The sequence below is a fragment of the Pseudorca crassidens genome, chromosome 1 (genome assembly GCF_039906515.1).
Source record: "Pseudorca crassidens isolate mPseCra1 chromosome 1, mPseCra1.hap1, whole genome shotgun sequence".
Classification (NCBI taxonomy): Eukaryota; Metazoa; Chordata; class Mammalia; order Artiodactyla; family Delphinidae; genus Pseudorca; species Pseudorca crassidens.
Window position 1 is genome coordinate 102,927,927 of NC_090296.1, and position 22,137 is coordinate 102,950,063.

Below are 22,137 nucleotides of genomic sequence, written 5' to 3' on the forward strand. Positions count from 1 at the left end.
CCCAAAAGTTAGAATCAAATGAAATTCCATTGAATGAGGAGAATTGCACTGAATCTAATACTCTCAAAGGGGAAGGGAGGGAGGATGCTAATTATGTAAGCATCTAATTTTTGCTCTGTTGGCAGGCTGTATGACATTCATTAGAATTTAAAATTCTCACTTTTACTACAGAATAAGGACACATCTAGAGTTATGTACAATCAGCGAGGTGAGAAGAACAGCTAGGAAGTCATATCAGTAGTTAAGTGTAAAAGTCTGTGGTGAGGATTAAGTGAATATATGTTCTTTAATATATACTTTTTTTAACATCTTTATTGGAGTATAATTGCTTTACAGTGGTGTGTTAGTTTCTGCTGTATAACAAAGTGAATCAGCTATACATATACATATATCCCCATATCTCCTCTCTCTTGCGTCTTCCTCCCACCCTCCCTATCCCACCCCTCTAGGTGGTCACAAAGCACTGAGCTGATCTCCCTGTGCTATGCGGCTGCTTCCCCTCTAGCTGTCTATTTTACATTTGGGAGTATATATAAGTCCATGCTGCTATCTCACTTTGCCCCAGCTTCCCCTTCTTTAATATATTCTTTAGAGTACAGTGTTCTTTAGAGTACAGTGAGGGGAAATTTTAGTACCTCCATAAAAATGTTTAATTTTTTGTGGATTTTTATTTTATAAAGAAAGGCAAAGACCTCAGATGAACATGGGTGAGGGCCTGAACTCAGGCAGTAGCTCCTGGAATGGAAAGGAAGTGTGGATAATGAGAGAAATAGTCAAGTTTAGGACCAGAAGATTTAGAACCAGTTAGAAGTTTGGGGCAAATAAATAGAGGAAGCAAAGGTGAACCTGGAGTTCTAGTCTGTACACCTAAGAGAATGTTGGTTTTGCTAATTAGTACTGTACAAAAAAATTTAGAGAACTTTGTAGTTTATGGATGAAGATGAATTTGAATATGTTGACTATTGAATTTAAATATTGAATTTGAGATGTTAATAGTCATTCAGACCAAACTGATCAACCAAGAAACAGGAATTAATGCAAAGAACAGAAGCTAGATGCAGACATACTAATTTGGTAGTTAGAAGAGAGGGGAATAAAAGAAGTCTGAAAAGAGGAAGAGAGACCAGCGAAGGACCTTGTTAGGGCCTCTTTGTAAAGAAGAACACACACTTATTTACGCTAGTGTCTCACAATCCCTTAGACAAGACTCATAATGGCCCCAGACACAGGCCTAAAGAGCAATCAGAAACACAGGATCTGCTCCTTCTGTGGCCCTGTGGTCTCTTATCTCTGCTTTTGATGACCTGTCTGCATGCTTTTTGTTGTTGTTGTTCTGAAAGTATGTTTTCACTGCTCAGTTTTTCCAAAGATCAAAGGTTGATTGGTCAGGTCACAACGTTATATCACTTCCTTGTTGAAATGCCTGAAAAGATCTGACAAAATCTCCAGGTTCCAACTCCCAGTTCCCAAGATAGAAAAGCTAATTGGCCCAGTTTCCATCATGTAACCACTCTGGTCAAAATAACTGTATCCAGAGAGAGGCTGTATTGTCGTGGAGGTAGAAAGAAAGGCTGAGTGGTTACTGGTTTCAGATGCAGCAGAGAGGTTAGGGAAGATTAAGGTTTTGTACCAATACGCCCAATTAAAGAGAAATTTTAATAGAGTTCTGGGGCCGGAACTGGACAGCAAGAGGTTGAAGATGACTGACTCATGAGGAAGTAAACAGCAGGACTCCTGTGAGGTAGATGAAAGGTACAGTAGCCTGAGGAGGTAACAACATTGAAGGAAAGCTGAAGGCTGCCTTTTGTTTTCTGTTTACAATAGGGTAGAATATAAACGTGCTTATTGCTTAGGTTGGATAGACCCAGTAGAGAGAAAGAGGTTTAAGATACAAGCAAGGGAATGGACTTGAGGGTATGGGGAGGGGGAAGGGTAAGTTGTGACAAAGCGAGAGAGTGGCATGGGCATAGATACACTACCAAACGTAAAAAAGATAGCTAGTGGGAAGCAGCCGCATAGCACAGGGAGATCAGCTCAGTGCTTTGTGACCACCTAGAGGGGTGGGATAGGGAGGGTGGGAGGGAGGGAGACGCAAGAGGGAAGAGATATGGGAACATTTGTATATGTATAACGGATTCACTTTGTTATAAAGCGGAAACTAACACACCATTGTAAAGCAATTATACTCCAATAAAGATGTAAAAAAAAAAAAATACAAGCAAGGGAAGAGATAGTTGCTGGAGCATGGTTCTAGAGGTGGTGAGAGATGATTCAATCAAGAGCACAGGAGGAGATATGACTTTTGGAAGGAAGACATCCTTGTATCATAGGATGTTCAGTGAACATTCAGCGCTGAAATAAATCTCTCTCTGAATACTTATCGTAGTTGTTCCAACTGGGTGACGTTAAATCTCTGGATAACTTAGATCTGTTCTTAGTCATGGAGGCATTTCTGTGTCAGCTAGATTTCCAAGCAGGTATGAGAATTGAAGTCTGGCCTTTGTGATGAGACTGGATGTCAAAAGAACCTTTTATTCCCTAAACAGAATGTCTTTCTGTTTAGACTTTTATGTCTTTGAGTGCACAGCCCAACTGATTTTTCAGTACTGCATGGTCTAACTGGGGCAACCAAAAAAGTCCTAATTTTCATACCAAATTCAATTAAACCAGTTTCCACCTTTCCAGAAAATTGATTCTCAAGTGCTACTTCCATTATCAAAGTACATGCTATATTTTAATTTATTTTTATTTATTTATATAATTTTTTACTGGAATGAGATTTAGAAACAGTAAAATACATAGATTTCAAGTTTATAACGTGGAGAATTTTAAAAAATGAACACACCTACTATCCCAATTAAGATAGAGAGCATTTGTATCACCCCCAAATGTTTTCTCATGTCTCTTTGAAGTCAATCCCCACCCTTCATAGGCAACAAATTTTCAGTTTCTGTTGTCATAGATTAGTCTTGCTTTGACCTTAATATAAAAGGAATCGGAGAGTATTTACTCTTTTCTGTCTGGCTTCTTTGCTCAACACGTTTTGAGATTCACGTGTAATAGTGTTTCATTCCGGTTTTATTGCTGATTAGTGCTCCACTATTTTGTTTTTTAAAATTTTATTTCTTTATTTATCGGCTATGTTGGGTCTTCATTGCTGTGCGCGGGCTTTCTCTAGTTGCAGCGAGCAGGGTGTCCTCTTCGTTGCGGTGCATGGGCTTCTCATTGCGGTGGCTTCTCTTGTTGCAGAGCACAGGCTCTAGGCACGTGGGCTTCAATAGTTGTGGCTCGCAGGCTCTAGAGCGCAGGCTCAGTAGTTGTGACGCATGGGCTTAGTTGCTCCGTGGCATGTAGCATCTTCCCGGACCAGGGCTCGAAGCCATGCCCCTGCACTGGCAGACAGAACTCTTAACCACTGCACGACCAGGGAAGTCCTACTATTTTAAAATACTGTAATTTGTGTATCCTTTCTCCTCCTAATGGATATTTTCCCACCTTTTGGCTATTATTAATAAGGCTGCATAGAAATTCTTATACGTTTGTTTGAGAAAATATGTCTTAATTTCTTTTGGGTAACTACATAGGAATGCAGTTGCTGGGCCGTAGTGTAAGTGTAGGTTTAATTCTATAAGAAAACTGCTAAAGTTTTTAAAGTGGTTATATTCTTTAACATTGTCCTGTTTAATGCATAAAAATTGTAGTTGCTCTACATACTCTCCAGAATGTGGTATGTAACCCAGCTTTGAAAATTTTATCCATTTTCATCTGTATGAAATGGTATATCATTTTGGTTTTTAATTTGTATTTCCTGATAATTAAGGCTATAGAATACATTTCCATGCACCTCCTGGTTAGTTAGAAATCAGTCTGAAATTGTCACTGACTACTAACCCATTGTATTGCTTTTAAGGATATGCTCTTGCTATTACAGTGAATTTTTTGGACAGATCAAAAACCATAAAAATGAGCAAAATGAGCTAGCAGTGCCTAATCATCTATGAAGAATACTTTGTGAACAGATTTTTATTGAGACACCCAAGGTGAAGAGCTCCTTAGATTTCATTAATTAGGCATGTGGACATCTGATCAGTGTACCAATTTGCCAGCAATAATCATAATTTCTTGTTAGAGATATATTCAGTGTAATTTTAGCATAAGGCATATTTTTGGCTGAAATATTTTATGGTATAGGCAACTCTTTTAGAAATTCAATAATATCTTATAAATTTGAACCTTACTTTTGCAGAATGTGTGATAATTACTTCATCCAAGAGGGTATTAAATTTGTATTAAGAACAGGATAAATCCTCTCCCCTGACACCCTACTAACATTTAGGTCGAGTTCTGTTTATGGTTGAACAGATTAGTGACAGTTCATAAAATATTGGTACATTTCTTCATTGCTTTTTTTTCCCATTGAAAATTAATTAAATGACTATTAAATATCAGGCACCCTGGTACATTCCATTAGGGAAGACAGATGCAAAAATGAGAGATTATATGACCTCATGCTATTGCTATAATACACGTAATGCAGTGTAGTACAGGTGTGTGTGTGGTTCAGAGAATGTATCTATGGTGTCCAAGTGGGCTCATGATACAGACAGAGGGACACATTAACTCCTGCCTGGGCCATCAGAGGACTTCTGCAGGGTGGTATTGACCTGGACCTAGAATCCACCTTGCCAAGTAAGGAACTGAAGACACTCTGGCTGCCTTCATGAGTTTTGGCTTAAATAACATTTTGCTGAAGTAAGGGACGGAGTGATAAAGAAAAAAGTGGATATTAATGAAACCAAACACTATGCCTCACCAAGAAATGTGACAGATGTGTTCACTTTCATTATCACGTAATCTTACACATCTTGCAAACACCCCTAGGACATAGATAATATAATTCCTGGTTTATATGTGAGGAATATGAAATATCTGTGGTCTCAATCCCAGTTTCAGAAATGTTAAAATGTGAAAATATGCATGTCTTAGAATCAATAAAATACAATAAAATCATTGTTACAAGTTTCTCATCCACTCCTGTAGAGTATGTAACATTTTAAAAGGAATAACTTTTAACTGTATATAACACTACACATTTTTATCTTCCTCACAGGCCTTCAGAATTAGTATGATTCTTACTCTACCTTGAAAAAACACTGGGCAATTTGCACTCTAAATGAAAACTCTAAAAGAGGGGGCTTGTTACAATGGGCCTTTCTTTGCTGTCCTACAGTCAGGAAGGAAATGGGGGTAGAGGAAAGGTCTGCTCAGATTGGGATCTTATTGTTATTTGTAAAAACAAATAATAACTAACATTTCTGAGTACTTCTGTGGTTCTAGGCACTCCTCTAATTCTCTCTTACTTAATCTTTACAGCAACATGAGGGAGTTGGTACTGTTATTTTCTCATGTGTCAGATGAGTCCGCCGAGGGACACAGAGGTTAAACAATTTGCTTACTGTGTACGGCTAGCTTGAAGCATAGCCGGGATTCACCGTAGGCCGTCTGGCTTAAGCCTCCATCCCATGCCCCACCCTTGACATAATGAATAGTGTATGTTGGAGCTCCGCTGGGCACCAAATGGAATACGCCTTCTATTCACCGAGGACAGAAGTGCTCCCTGATAGAACTGATGTCAACCTGCTTGAACAGTGTGCTGTGTATGGTTTGGGAACCACACCTATATTGTTCATATTCTAGCCCCATCACTGAGTAAGTCATTAGGGTCTTCGAGTCTCAGTTTTCTTGTTTTTAGAATGAGAGTAATATTTTACCTTGTGAGGATTTTTTTAAGGATTAATCGTTGAAAAATATTGAAGACAGAGTGATGAAGATAGCAAAAAGTGCTTAGGAAGCTTAGATGGGGGTGTGTAATTTGCTCTCACAGGGATCTGAGGCCCTGCCCTGGCACAGGATGCTAGGCTGGTAATGTGTCCAACCAACCTGGTGGGACAGAGACATGGGAAACATTAGAATTAGTGGCAACTTTTGCTGCAGAATGGTGTTTTTCCTAAATGGCCTTCCTTTGTACGGCTTAAGTGTCAAGTAAGAATTCCAATACATGTCAAAATTGCTCATAAGATTTTCTTACAGAAGCCTCTTTTAATATCAAAAGACTTTCTAGCTCCAGAAAATTACAGATGTTGACTACAGAGAATCAAGGTCAAGGTCAAATCATTTAAGGATAGAGTTAGATTACTACATCACAGAATGTTGCCATGGTAGGAAGATGCCAGCCCTATGGATGTGATTGCTTTAGAGGAGGGCAACACAGCACAGGGAGAAAAACAGTGAAGTTGGGGCGGGAGACCTGCATTTTTGTCCCAGCTCTGCTGTTGGAACCTAGGCAAGTGTTTTGACCTTTCTGGGTTTTCATTTCACGTTGTGCACATTTGAGGATTAGTGCTGTTTGAACTGTACTGTCCAAACCCTAGGAACCTGTAGAGGGTCTGTATGGGCTGTAGCTAGTGTGGACACAGCAGGTAAAGTAAGACTCCAGCACGGCTTCTTTAATTCAACCAAAGGGCCTCTGCTTTGATCAGTTATATTCATTGAGTTTCCATGTCTGCTTTAGTTGGGGGGAAATAAAAGGGGTAATGGTGAGTTGTGAGGATAAAAACCAAGTAAACTAAAACAACTTGTCTCTGAAATGGCATCATTCTAAGTTGCTCATCTGTAGCCAGTGTACCTGTGCTCTGCTCTCTGTACATGTCTGTGGGCAGAAGTTGCAAAGACTGAAAAAGTCCTAGTTCTTATTCTCCAGACATGTGTTCTCTAGCTGGAATAGGGCCAGGCCATGGCCAAGACGGTAAGCGGGCAAGACTTCAAGGCTCCTCAAGTCTCTCATATCTGGCCTATCCTACTACTTGTCTCCTTTGGTGGGAGACTCTCCCCAACCCCATGCTTTTCTGTGTTCTCTCTGCTCTCCCTCCTGCTCTTGAGGAATGGTCTCATAAACCTTTTATACCAAGATACAAAGTGATATATGCCTTAAAACCTTGGAGCCCCTTGGTGAGATTTGCATTTCATGAAAGACCAAATCTTAAACAAAGGTGATAAAGCTCTAATTATAGCTTCTTCTTGAGGCAGGTGTTCTTCTTCAAACATGTTCCATAGGTGACCACTTTTTTCTCTAAGGTTGGCTCTTATAGGCATAGCAGTAGAACCTGGTGTTTATGAGAAAGGACTCTGAAGCCAGTCAGTTTGGGTTGCGTTTCTAACTGCATCACTTCGTAGCTGTGTGTCTTTGGGCCAGCTACTCAGGTTCTCAGTTTCTTCATCTGCAAAGTAGGGATCAATTACAATACCTACTGCAGATATTATAAACAAACATTAATGTAGTAATCTCTACAAAGGACTCAAGACAGAGTAAAGCATATAATAAGCATTAAACAAATGGAAAAACATGTACAAGAGCTATTTGGTAAATAGTTTAGAAGAATGATGAAAGACTGAATATCATGGTTTAGACTATATGGGATATATGAAAAAGAAAAGATGACTAAGTAGTTAAAGAAACTATTGCATAAAAGATTAGTCTTGATCTGGCTTTTAAATGATTGAGGCCAGATTAGTTGGAGGACATTCTAGGCAGGGTGAAGAACAGGAATAAAAGTGACAATGGAGGAATAAGCTTAGTGTATCCACGGAACCGTGAAGAGGCCTAGAATAGAGGGTATACAATAGTCTGTAGCAGGAGAATAAGAGGAAAACTATATTTAAGGAAGATTAGATGGAAATCAGTTCATGGGATGGTTTGGAGTGGCAGAGGATATTACTTTAGGGGGCTAGTAAGCTATTGCAATATTAAATATCTAGAGTAAGGAGAAGGTACATTATTATAGTGAAGGAACCAAGTTTTGGAGTCAGGAGACCCAGGCAACTACTTTAGCATCTATGAGACTCACCACCCCTAACCATAAACTGTGGATAATATCCTCATAAGGTTACCGAGAAGATCAGGAGTTGATACATACAAAAGTACTTCGTAGGTTCCAAAGAATTAAAATAAGAATTACAGAATTACAGAATTATTAGTACTAGATGTCATTGTGCACTCCTAAACCAAAGTAGCAGCAATGGAGGTGAGTAAAAATGTAGATGGGCTGTTGTTTGATGAACAAATTCATGAAATATCTTATTAGCTAGAAAAAAGAGGGCATGAATCATTTGGCCCTCATTCTTGGGGAAATGGGGCTTTCTATTTATTAAAAAAATGATTTGTTAGCTTAGGATAAACCTCTTAAGTTTGCTCATTTTTGTTGAAAATATTTTCATATGTATTGGTTTATTGTTTGTGCCTTAACATAAGGCAAAAAATGAAGTGTTCACAAGGACATCATTTCAGGTGTTACTGTGTTTCAGCAGTTTTCATTGTCATAGTCATCCCTGTGACCATCAGTTACATTAGATATAGAATTCTTTTACTCCTTCATATAAAAAGATATATAAAACAGTTATAAATCTGCATTGATCCAATAAAGACATTCTAGGAGATGCTTTTGAAAACTTGATCTTTTTATTTTCTTATCTCCTGCCTTGTCCCAGCTCCTCTGCTGGTCCCTCTCATCAGCTCCTTGTGGCTATTGGTGTGACTAGCTTTCCCTTCCATTTCCAGCTACCCAGGTTTGTTACATTGTTGTGCTTTAAGGATCCTGCTCATGAAGTTTGCGGTCAGCACGCTGGCCAGTGCTGTTTTCCCTTGGGCCTTCTGGCTCTGATGAGCTGCTGCCGTGTGTGGTTAGGTTTGCTCTGTCTCTGCAGCGGCACCTCTTCATTCCCATCTGATGGGAAATTTCTTCCAGTCAGCTGTTTTCCAAAGCACCAAGGATTTCCTGTTGAACAGATATTTGGTGAACCATGTTCATATATTTCTCTGATTTATTTTTGGAAAAATGTCTCTTAAACCAGCAGTCAGAGAGTAGAGGGTATTTGCTGCTGAGGTGCTATAATGAGAAACAGAGGCTTTCTTGCTCTCTTCTGGTGGGAGATCAATTATCCTCCTAACAGGGTCCTGGATGCTTAACACAAAGTCATTGCCAACAAAGGAGCAGTTAAGAGTGAGACTTCCCTACTGGGCTGGTAGCAGGGATTAAGCAGATAGTAATAAATAGAAGGTCAGAAACGCAGGTGGCAAGCCTGAGGTTCCTACACCAGAGGTGGGAATTCAGCTCAGGGCCTGTGAAGGAAGCATCATGCTGAAGTAGAGAGGGCAGGACTTGGGGAGGCAACCTAGTAGGGCTGTATCACATCGTGCTTCTTTGTCTTCTCCCTCCCTTGCAAGTTAACATTTGGATACCCAGTTCACCTACTTCACTGGATTTGATAAGGAACTTAAAATTGTTTATTTATCTGAAAATACTTTAACTTAGTTTTGGTAATGATTTAGCAATAAATTGCTGACTGTTCAAATGCTCATTAGCTCTTTTAGCCCACAAGGATGCCTACTGTTATAGTCATACTAAATAGCTCTTTTACAAAATGCATTTGTTAACATACAGGCAAAAAATATTTTACTCCCCATTGAACCCTAATAGGCAGTTTGGAATTGATACACTTGGAGTCCAAATCTGGGGCCTGGAGTCAAGGCTGTGTTGCTTGTTAGCTGCATATATTAAGGCAAGTTTCCTCAAAACTCTAAACCTCAGCTTCATTTTCTGGAAAATAATACTAGTTTCACACAATTATTATGGGAATGAAGTGAAATGAGGTAAATTTTAGAAAATTACATACACAGTGCTTGGCACACAGTAAGTAATAATTAAATATTATTACTAAGGCACCTCATAATAGTCTAGTGTTTTAATCTTTTTCAAAATCCTCCTTCCCAAAACTTTAAATCTTACCCCCAAACTTCGTTACTGAAAAGAATGTGTGGCTGTATAATGAAAGGTAATACAACTGGAGGGTAAATATGAGATTTTGAATTCAAGTGAAGAATCATGTGATGATATGTTGGTCTCCCCATCCCTTCTCAATCCCTTTGCCTCCCACATACCTCATACTGATGCTGATTTTGTCCTGATCTGGGCTGCTCCCATTTTTTTAAAAAAAAGAACTTTAGAGAGGAGAGTAGGTATGTGGATTTGTATGTGGCGGGTGTTAGGACTTGTGTCAATTACCACTGGCAACATTCACTTTACATGCAACTGATAGCTTCATAGACCCCAGGACTAAGGACCAAGATATCCTTTTTTTTTTTTTTAAACGTAGATTTAATTTATTTTCTTATTTTTGGCTGCGTTGGGTCTTTGTTGCTGCGCGCAGGCTTTCTCTAGTTGTGGCGAGCGGGGGCTACTCTTCATTGCGGTGCGCGGGCTTTTCATTGCGGTGGCTTCTCTTTATGGCGGAGCATGGGCTTTAGGTGCACGGGCTTCAGTAGTCATGGCTCGTGGGCTCCAGAGTGCAGGCTCAATAGTTGTGGTGCACGGGCTTTGTTGATCCACAGCACGTGGGATCTTCCCGGACCAGAGCTCGTATCCACCTCTCTTGCACTGGCAGGCGGATTCTTAACCACTATATCACCAGGGAAGTCCCAAGATATCTTTTTGCTTTAGTTATCTTTCATAAAGCTCTGGTGGAAGCTATTGGGAAGGAGGATAACGTGGTGCCATTTACTAGCTGTGTAACTTTAGCTGTATCTTTTAATCTCTTTGAACCTCTTGTTTCTTCATCTGTAAAATGGACATATAATAATGTCTTCTTCAACAGGTTTCTGTGAGGATTAATTGGGATAGTTTAAGCTTCTGGAACATAACAGGTGTTCATTAAATGTTAGCTTCCTTCTCTACCCTGGCCACTTGTCTAAAGGAAGTACCCCACCTGATATCTGAGACTCAGTAACCTTAGCAAGGCAGCTGTGGCTTTGTAAGAGAGAGAGAGAGAGAGAGAAAGATGGAGACAGAGATAGAGAGAGAGAGAACCCAGTGACTAGGAAGGTGAGATTTCAATATTGGAAAATTGTCACTGGACCATAGAGGTATAAAGCATTCTCCATTTCCCCTCCAGTTTCTTCTTTAAAATATATGCTATATTTTTTCATCTCATCCTCCAACCTAGCAGGATTCCTAAGTTTCCTCCTACTTCTATCTATCTTAGTTTTCACAAGAGATACCACACTATGAATCTTCCGTCATTACTTCTTGCATCTTTTCAACAGCCTTCTTCGTTCTCATGACAACTAATATGTACTGGGCTTTGCTCTGTTTTAAATACTGTTCTAAGAACTTCACATGTGTTAACTCATCACAGATATCCCATGAGGAGGTACTATTTCTGTCACAATTTAATAAATGTACAAGTGAAGGCAGTATAGAAGTGACTTTCTCAAGCTCATACAACTATTGTAATATGTCTGAGAACTGGAATTCCAATGCAGGTAATTGGAATCCAGAGGCCGTGCTGAAAACCGATAACCGTTAGTGCCTCCTCATCAAATAGCACTTCTAAACCTAAGTTTCAAACCTTTCCACATTCTGTTTAGGTTTTGCCCATCCAGACCCATCTCCCTTTAGTCCCCATCTCTCTCCAAGGTGGGTGCTTCTCCATCTTTGGACACGACATGAATGTTTGGGATACTTGCCTTCTGCTTATACTGATTTTCTTTCTCTGGATCATTTAAGGCCCAGTTCAGCTAGTTCAGGCTTCTTTGTATCTTTATTGTTTATCTAGTAATTCATCGGCTTGTTGTTTCTCCATTCATTCATTTGTTCATATATTTATTCATTTGTCCAGCAAATATTATGAGTCGATTACATATCAAGTAACATAGATATTTACAGTTAAACAGGACATAGCCTCTGCCCTTCATATCACAGTCAGATTTGGAGATAGACATATAAATAAAATATTTCACATAAATAATTACTGTATTGTAAGTTACCATAACAAAGGTACATTCAAGGTATTGTGGGAGCACAGAGGAGGAAGTGCTGGGCTCTGAAGAGGTGCAACAAGATGATGCTGATCCCTGCTGGATCTAAGATACATAGATAAATATATAGAGATATTCATGAGTGAGGCATGTGGGGATAGAGGGAAGGGGAAAGGGATGGTGGCAGAAGGAACAGCATGGACATATTGGTGAGGCAACAATACGGTAATCAGGGAACTGTTACTACTTCAGTGCCTTGGGCAGATGTGCTTGGGGGAGTGACAGGAAATGAAACTGCTGAGAAAGGTAATGTCTTACGTAGAAGGAATTGTATCTTTTTTTTTTTTTTGCGGTACGCGGGCCTCTCACTGTTGTGGCCTCTCCTGTTGCGGAGCACAGGCTCCGGATGCACAGGCCCAGTGGCCATGGCTCACGGGCCCAGCCGCTCCGTGGCATGTGGGATCTTCCTGGACTGGGGCACGAACCCGTGTCCCCTGCATCGGCAGGCAGACTCTCAACCACTGCGCCACCAGGGAAACCCTATATCTTTTAAATATATTAATTTTAGAGAGGAGGATTTGAGAGAAGGGCCAAATTAGAGCTAGGAAGACCATATAGGATACAACTGTAGTAGTCCAGATGAGAAGTTGTGGAGTTCAGAACTAAGGCATCACTAGTGGGATAAGGGGACATACATCAGGTATGGATATGGGATGGATCATATTGAATCTAGAATGATTCCTGGGTATATGTCTTGGGTAAATTAATAACTATGATGATATGATATTAGTTGAGACTAATTTGGGAAAATGACTAGGTGTTGTATGGAGTTTAATTTTAGACAACGAGGTGAAGACATTAATAAGTAGCTGAAATGTGGGTTAATTTGGAGGTAAGTATGCATCTGTGAAATCATCACCAAAATTTATGCTATGAACATATCCATCATTACCACAATCTATGCTGTAAACATATCTATCATCACCCAAAGTTTCCTCCTGCCTTTTCTTCTTTATAATTATTATTATTTTGTGATATGAACACAACATAAGATCTACCCTTTTAGCAAAATTTTAAGTATACAGTATTATTAACTAACAGCACTGCGATGTACAGTAGATCTCCAGGGCTTATTCATCCTGCATAACTGAAACATTGTACCTTTTGAACCAATTCTTCAATAACCACTTATTGAATGTTTATTATGTCTGCTGGGTTCAGGATGTTTAAAATTGGGCAAGTCATAGTCTTACCCTTAAAGAGGACATAGTCCAGTGGATGGAGACAGAAATGAGATTATAATACAGAAGAATTCGAATTGCTCATGCACTGGATTGTGGGAGAGTGTGGCAAAGAGAGAGAAAAGCTCAGTGTGGGTGGTCAGTGAAGTCTTCACTGGACAAATGATTTTGAAGTTGAAACACAATTTTTACAGATAGGAAGAGCTAGACATGAATGATATTCTAGGTAGAGAGAATAGAAGAGTTACTGAGGTGTGAAATAGCGTAGAGCCTGTAGTGAATAACAAGCTGTTCTGTATGGTTGGAATACAGAGCAAGTGAGTTCGTCTGTGCAGCTATGCCGACATGTCCACGGGTTTGTGTTTTGAAGCAGGGCTTCAATGTAGATTGAATTTTCCTGTTCAAAAATTTTCCAACCGTTATAGTCTAGAACAATAGCTCTGAACTAGTTATGCAGGTCAAGAAGTCTAGACACAATTTCATGAAAACTTTAGAGGCATTGACAAAATTGCTGCGTTCATTTAAATAAAAAGCAGATATTTGTTTCCAGGTTTGAGAGACCCAGGATCTTAGATTGAGTGATTAGTGGAACAATTTATTTTGTCAAAGTTGGTTTTAAAATAATTTATCTACCCTACTGCTACTTAACTTTCCTTTCTTTTTTTTTTTTAACATCTTTATTGGAGTATAATTGCTTTACAATGTTGTGTTAGTTTCTGCTGTACAACAAAGTGAATCAGCTCTATGTATACATATATCTCCATTACTTAACTTTCTAAAGTCTTTTTTTTCCCCACAAGGAGAGGTCACATAGGAATACAATAAATATTTTTTGAATTTAATTCAGGAATTAATTTCTTGCAATTTTTATTAGTAGAAAACATGGCATGTAATTCTGAATGAATACCAAATTGTTTCAGACAAGCAGAATTAGATTCTAACAGCTTGTGAAACCTGGAAGACATGGGTTTAGAGTCTGTCTGTTTCTCTCCTCCATCTTTTTTGCTTCCCTTTCTTATTGCAGTGCCCTATCTCTTATGAAGCTTGGCTCCTGGCCAGATAATGTACTCCTCAAGTCCCTGCAGGACCCTAGTAAAGTGAAATTGGCAGATTTCCAAGTGGAAGGAGCTGATAGAGAGACATCAGGCTCCTAAAACAATGTGCAGTTTGTGATGTATTGTTTAAAGAATTAAATAGATTATTTATCTACCCAAATCCATAGTTTGATAGCAACAAAGGCTTTTGGTCATTGCTATTATTCTGTGATATATTTCAGTGATAAAATAGTAAGTTCAGTTCAACAAAATTGTGTGTGAATACCTACCACATACAAGGCACAGTGCTGGCAAAGCAGCAAAATTAATGTAAACTGTCTTCCTCTTCTTCACGTAATTCAAAAAACTAGCTATCACAAATATGATTTACTTGTGTGGTCATTTGCATTATAAAATACCAAATCATAGGATGAATTATATTCAACCAGTGTTTGATTATCTTTAGACATGTTTCATTTGTGGTACAATTTTGTTTATGTGATTTGGTGTTCTATCTTCAGTCATGGTCCTAACCCTGGGGTTGGGTTTCCTGCCACCTGCCACAAGGCTGCACTGGTTGCCTAAGGTGGCTTTGCTTTCTCAAGCCACATCCTCTCAGAACTGAGATGTGTTATCCTTATTTTCAAATATATTTTCCTATTGTGTTGTTATTGTTACTACAATGCCTAAATTTGATATAACTATTTTTTTTTCAATTCATGATACTCCATTGACAAATTTGATGCCTATACAAGATGTATTTTCTCTTGGTATTTATGTCATCATATGAAATGTTTTCTTACTTGAATTACTTTAGTCATCATTTAAGAAATTATCAATCATTGAATACCTAGAATAACAAGATTATCTGAATAAAAAAAATCTTACCTACATGGGTAATATTAATTTGATGAATTTTAAATGTTTGAGGTGGGGGGAATACATTTAAACTGAAGTGCTTATGTTTGTAGAAGTAAATGTAATTGTAAGAAAAGATATAAAGTGGAAACGATAAGACCATGCAGGTAATATAGCTTTTTAAATTGCCTGTCACCTTACACAACATTTTCTAAATAATTATTATTACCTTTACTAGTATTTTAATTGTGTCCACCCATAAGTGATTTAGGAAAAGAAAATTATAATTTAAACATAGTTATTGGTTCTGATTTGCTTTAACTAATTGTTTTAAAAGTAACTGTGTTGAAATTCAGATATTTCCCTGTCCCCTCTGCAATTTTTCACACACTGTGTATCTTGAATAGCTTTGAAAAATGTTGGAAATGGGGTAAATCTAGGATTGAATTCTGATATTCATTTTAACGTTCCTTTCTTTTAGGTACTGCATGAAGTTATGTGGAAATGAAAGCGATTCACGAAACCCCTCCTCCAAGAGTGAATGAATGTCTTTCATAAATGGAGCTTGGCTTCTGGTTTTCCCAGGACACTGACATTGTGGCAGAGACACAGCGGCTCTTCCTGCTATTTTCAGTGATTCACAGAACATCTGAACAGTGATGCTGGCCTTGGATTTACAGATTTCCATCCTGATACCTTATTTACTTCTTTGGGGCAGAAAAGCTTGCACTAATTGCTCTCCATGGTGGCTAATCTTTTCAAGAGCCTGATTTTACCTTACATCCATAAGCTTTGCAAAGGAATGTTTGCAAAGAAATTGGGAAATACAACCAAAAAAAAAGAGAATCGTCAGCTGAAAAAGGATCAAGACATTCTTATTGCTGGTCAGACCAAACCCCCTAAATTTTCTAATACCTTGAAAAGCACTGTAAAGAAGATTGCAAAGTGTTCATCCGCTCGCAACTTATCCACTAAAGAAGACAAGGCTAACAAAGAATTTTCCCTCTCCCCAACGTTCAGTTACCGAGTAGCTATTGCCAATGGCCTCCAGAAAACTATTCATATAACCAGTGGTGAGAATGAGGATATCCTTCAGGAGTTATCTTCCATCGAGAGTTCCTACTCAGAATCACTCAGTGAACTAAGGAGCAGTACAGAAAACCAGGCACAGTCAACACACACGATGCCAGTTAGACGCAACAGGAAGAGTTCAAGCAGCCTGGCACCCTCAGAAGGGAGCTCCGATGGGGAACGCACTCTGCATAGCTTAAAACTAGGAGCTTTACGCAAACTGAGGAAATGGAAAAAGAGTCAAGAGTGTGTCTCCTCAGATTCAGAGTTGAGCACAGTGAAGAAAACCTGGGGAATCAGAAGCAAATCTTTGGACAGAACTGCCCGAAACCCAAAGACCAGTGCCCTGGAGGCGGGATTCAGTTCCTCTGGCTGCATTAGCCAAACACAGGATGTCATGGAAATGATCTTTAAGGAACTTCAGGGAATAAGTCAGATTGAAACAGAACTTTCTGAACTCCGAGGGCATGTGAATGCCCTCAAGCATTCTATCGATGAGATCTCCAGCAGCGTGGAGGTTGTACAAAGTGAAATTGAGCAGCTCCGTACAGGGTTTGTCCAGTCTCGGAGGGAAACCAGAGACATCCATGATTATATTAAACATTTAGGTCACATGGGTAGCAAGGCAAGCCTGAGATTCTTAAATGTGCCCGAAGAAAGATTTGAATACATTGAAAGTGTAGTGTACCAAATTCTCATAGATAAAATGGGTTTTTCAGATGCACCAAATGCTATTAAAGTTGAATTTGCTCAGAGGATAGGACACCAAAGGGATTGCCCCAATGCAAAGCCTCGACCCATCCTTGTGTATTTTGAAACCCCTCAGCAAAGGGATTCCGTCTTAAAAAAATCATATAAACTCAAAGGAACAGGCATCGGAATCTCGACAGATATTCTTACTCATGACATCAAAGAAAGAAAAGAGAGAGGGATACCATCCTCCCAGACATATGAGAGCATGGATATAAAGCTGTCTACTCCAGAGCCCAAAATCAAGAAGAACAGTTGGCAGTCACCTGATGACAGTGATAGAGAGCTGGAATCTGACCTCAATAGAAACAGTTATGCTGTGCTTTCCAAGTCAGAGTTTCCAACAAAAGGAAGTGCTTCCAAGTCAAGTTCAAAATCACACAATGCTAGAGCCAAGAATAAAACTTCTAGTAGCAGCAGAATTGCAAATAAATCAGAATATGATAAAATTTCCTTGTATTTGCCAGAATCGGATAACTTGGCAAAGCAAACCACAACTTATTATGCAGACGCAACACCTCTCTGGCACTCACAGAGTGATTTTTTCACCACTAAACTTAGTCGTTCTGAGTCAGACTTTTCCAGATTGTGTCAATCTTATTCGGAGGATTTTTCAGAAAATCAGTTTTTCACTAGAACTAATGGAAGCTCCCTCCTGTCGTCTTCAGACCGGGAACTTTGGCAGAGGAAACAGGACGGCACGCCTACCTTGTATGACAGCCCTCAGGATCAGTGTTTGAATGGGGCTTCTCAGGGTGTCCAAGTACAGAGTGAAATTGAGAACGCAGAAACTGTGGACAGTGGAGTGAGTAATAGCATGGTGTGTGCATCTGGAGACCAAAGTCACTACAGTGATTCTCAGCTCTCTTTACATGAAGATCTTTCTCCATGGAAGGAATGGAATCAAGTAGAGCAAGGAGCTGATTTAGGTTTAGATTCATCCACCCAGGAAGTTTTTGACTATGACACAAACAGTCTATCTGATCAACAACTAGATGTTTACCATAAAGACCTAGAAGACTTGGGAAAGTGCCACAGTGTCCTTCACGATGACTCTGAGAGCTATGATTTAACCCAAGATGACAGCTCATCTCCATGCCCTGGGTTGGATAATGAACCACAAGGACAGTGGGTTGGCCAATATAATTCTTATCAGGAAGCTAATTCTAATGAGCTGTACCAAAACCAAAGCCAGTTGTCCATGATGTATCGAAGTCAAAGTGAATTGCAAAGTGATGATTCAGAGGATGCCCCACCCAAATCTTGGCATAGTCGATTAAGCATTGACCTTACTGATAAGGCTTTCAGCTTCCCAAAATTTGGATCCACACTACAGAGGGCTAAATCAGCCTTGGAAGTGGTATGGAACAAAAGCACACAGAGTCTCAGTGGGTATGAGGACAGCAGCTCTTCCTTAATTGGGAGATTTCGAACATTATCCCAGTCAACTGCAAATGAGTCAAGTACCACGCTTGACTCTGATGTCTACACAGAGCCTTATTACTACAAAGCAGAGCGTGAGGAGGACCATAGTGAACCAGCGGCTGATAATGAAACAGATTATGTTGAGGTGATGGAACAAGTCCTTGCTAAGCTAGAAAACAGGACTAGTATTACTGAATCAGATGAACAAATTCAGGAATATGATCACCCTTCATATGAAACACCTTATGAAACCCCACAAGATGAGGGTTACGATGGGCAGGAAGATGATGTGGCTAGTGAAGGGGGATTGGAACCCTTAAAGGAAACATCAGCTGAAATGAAAATAAAAGAAGATGAAAACCAAAACATCCCTGAAAAGCCCCTGGAAATCATAAAGCCAAAGAAGATTCGTCCCTCCTTCAAAGAAGCAGCTTGGAAAGCCTATAAGAAGCAAATGGCAGAATTGGAAGAGAAGATCCTGGCTGGAGGTATTTATGTTTAAATGCTACATTATGAGCTCATTGTGTTTTACCATTGGGTGGTGTTCTTTAGAGCATGTTCTATGTTTACTCTTGGGGGAAGGAATTTACTTTCAAGGAATTTGCATGTTTATTCTGAGAAGGATTTTATTTTACTCAACTCCCCCAACAAGTTGGGCTTGATGATTTAAAATCAAAGTGTTTTCAAATAGGTCATAAGCCCTATACTCTGTGGCTCAACATTTCTGTGCTAGGATTAAGCAAAAACCCCATTTCATATTCCCAACTTTATTGCATCAGTTATCAAAGGAAGGATGAGTGAAATCAAAGAGCAGCCTGGGGTCTACTTTTTGGTCCTGTTAGGTTTTACAGGGATTGGGAGAAAGATAAAATTAATCTTAAAGAATTAGGAAGGATGGACTCCCAGATTTCCCACTCCTTTTCCCATCAAATCTATACTTTGGAGCCTGCCAGCAGGAAGAGCTAGTTCTGCACAGCCAACCCCAGCCCATACCATGGAGGACCACAACCTCCCTCACTACCTACCGATGCAGCGGAGGGAGGGTGCTAGAGCCAAAACCCTCAGGCTGTACCTGAGCGGTCACAAGTCACTCTTTTGGAGGATAAAGGAGATAGAGTTGAGTAGCTTCCTCCTAAAGAGTGGAGTAGAAGTCTCTTGCCCATTATGGAAATGAAAGCAGTACCTTACCTAATAGTTTTACTTGACCTCCTGGGGGAACAATTTTGGATCGTATACTTTGGAAAAGTAGCTGCATGTAAATAAAATTTTTTTGACTTTTTATTTATCAACAAAACTTCATCTGCACTTACCTCAGTCCCTTACCATTTATGTTATTTGCATGCTTATCTCTTTATATCTTTGGGATAGTTTGATATAATCTCAGTTTTAATGAATTACATATTGTTAATGGTTTCCTTGATTATGGCATTGTCATCTTTAAAATACTGACTGTACATAATACTCCATAAAGGTATATATTTATATGATCAAGTGTTAATTGCTATTATGAAATAATATAATAATTTCTTCAGCTGGTAGCTGATTATGGCTTCTTTTTCTTAAGCAAAATTGTGATCAGATACTACTCCAAACTGGCCATTTTCTGGTTGACATGGGTGGATCATTGAATAATCAGATACCTTTATGGTTAAACTGTTTCAGGCCCTAAAACAAGTGAAATAACTATAAGGGTTCTCTGCTCTAAAATTCTGTCCATATAAAACAACATATCTTATGGAATTTGTTTAAAGAACAATATAAGTCAAGGGCATCTTGGGTACATTAGCTGTGTTTTTGGGTTGTTATTTTTTTCAGGGAAAAGTTCTCAACTATCTTTAAAATTGATTTGAAAAGGCCAAGTAGTCAAAATTTTTATGTAAATGTAATTCGTATTGGAATAATGTCTATCTTATTTCAGAGTGACTTTTAATATTAGACATTCTTATTACTGAAACTCAGTTCATTGTTTCTTGAAATACAGGTCAGCTTTTTGACAGTGTATTTTACTTACTATGGATTCAGAGAGGTCTACTTTAAAGGCATATTAAGAATAAGCAGTGTGTGTGTATATGTTTGTGTATCTGTTTGTTGTGATGCAATACATGAACGTTTTAATGCTAACTGGTTAAGGTATCTGAAATGTTAGGCAATATTATAAATACAATGAAACTATACGTTTCAGAAAAAAGTGGATCTTCATTAACTTAAAAAATATCCCAAATTAGCAAACTTCTGCAAGGTAGATTGTTACTGATAATGACCATTTACATAGCTAACAATCCTAGTCATTCAATGGCATTTATCCTCAGAAGACATAAATACACTTGGTTATCCACACACCACCTACTTCAGAATCCTAAGAAGGTAAAACAATCGGTATCACGTACCTGACACACCAGGCCTGACAACAGAGGACTCAGACCCCTCTAAGTCTTGGAGCTTGGCTTGTTATCCTGTGAGCCAGCTTTGAATGGCATCTGTTGGATATCATTTATCCTAAAGGAAATCATACACCCGTCTTTAAGATGCTCTCTGGTTGCTTGAAAGGCGCCAGATTGACTACGCAGGAGGTTGCGGTAGCCTAGATTTTAAAGGCCATCTCTTCTCCCTTTGGCAGCAGTCAGGCAGTTGTCCCCCTCCTGTGCTGCCAATATGCTTCATGAGGAAGGGCAGCCAAAGAAGGGCATTTTTCAGGCCCCTTCCCGGCTCAGAGCATCCCAATGAGTTGCCGGTCGTCGTGATGGGTTTCATGTCCATAGCCATCTGCTTTACTGGGCGTTGGGTAGATGCCAACAGATTTTTCTCTCCATGACCACTCAGTCACCATTAGGTAGCAGTGCTGCCTTTTCTCCATTACTAACCTGGCAAGATTGGACCTTAGAGCTCTTGCTGTAAACGATGTGGAATGCGGTTCTCCTGTCATTGCTTGATGGAAATGTTAGCTCATAAATTCGAATCATTTATTTCAACTTTTGTCTTCAGGGTCCTGGTAAAGAGGGATTTTTTAAAAAAATATCATTCCTTATTTTTTATTAATTAATTAATTAATTTTTGCTGTGTTGGGTCTTCGTTTCTGTGCGAGTTCTTTCTCTAGTTGTGGCAAGCGGGGGCCACTCTTCATCGCGGTGCGTGGGCCTCTCACTATCGCGGCCTTTCTTGTTGAGGAGCACAGGCTCCAGACGCGCAGGCTCAGTAGTTGTGGCTCACGGGCCTAGCTGCTCCGCGGCATGTGGGATCCTCCCAGACCAGGGCTCAAACCCGTGTCCCCTGCATTGGCAGGCAGACTCTCAACCACTGCGCCACCAGGGAAGCCCCAAGAGGGATTTTTTTAAAGACCCCAGTGTACATGGATGTTTGGTACCAGTGTTTCTGAGAATCTTCACCTTGAACAGCAGGCCAGTGGGGAAAGAGATTTTAGACTGTGTGTAGCCAGAACCCCCATGAGGCCATATTCTTTTGTTGCTGGAGCCTGCTTGTGTAGCTGGCCTGAAACCCACACCATGGTGATGAACATCTGATCCCCTACCTCTAGCCCTTCACCACCCATCAACTGGAATTAATTATTATCTCCTCAGAATTCCCCTGTATCTATCTCTTATGGCTCTGGCTTCCACCTTATATAATGACAATTTATGTGCATTCCTCATGTTCTCTTCTAAACTGCAATCTGAAGGCCAGAGGTCTTGTCTTTTCATCCCTTCATTTGCACTGTGCCTAGACCAGTGCTTTATACAGAGATGGCACTGAATTAATACCTTGGATGAATGCCTGAATCAAGGGAAGCAGGATACTAAACAAAAAGCACAAGCTTTGAAGTCAAACCCAAATCCAAATCCAAACTGTGACCTTTAATTGCTAAGACTATGACTTTATCTCCTGTCAGTTCAGA

General features: G+C 39.6%; 1 protein-coding gene across 4 annotated transcripts in view; it reads left to right on the plus strand.

Moving 5' to 3' along the window:
* The window catches only part of UNC13C (unc-13 homolog C), a 615,854-nt gene that overhangs the window by 19,994 nt on the left and 573,723 nt on the right, over positions 1-22,137 (plus strand). For all 4 annotated transcript variants that reach the window (XM_067747577.1, XM_067747567.1, XM_067747553.1 and 1 more), the window contains one exon: positions 15,484-18,736. In XM_067747577.1, the coding sequence (XP_067603678.1) occupies positions 15,745-18,736 (2,992 nt within the window). In that variant the 5' untranslated portion in view covers positions 15,484-15,744. The remainder of the gene's footprint in view (positions 1-15,483; positions 18,737-22,137) is intronic.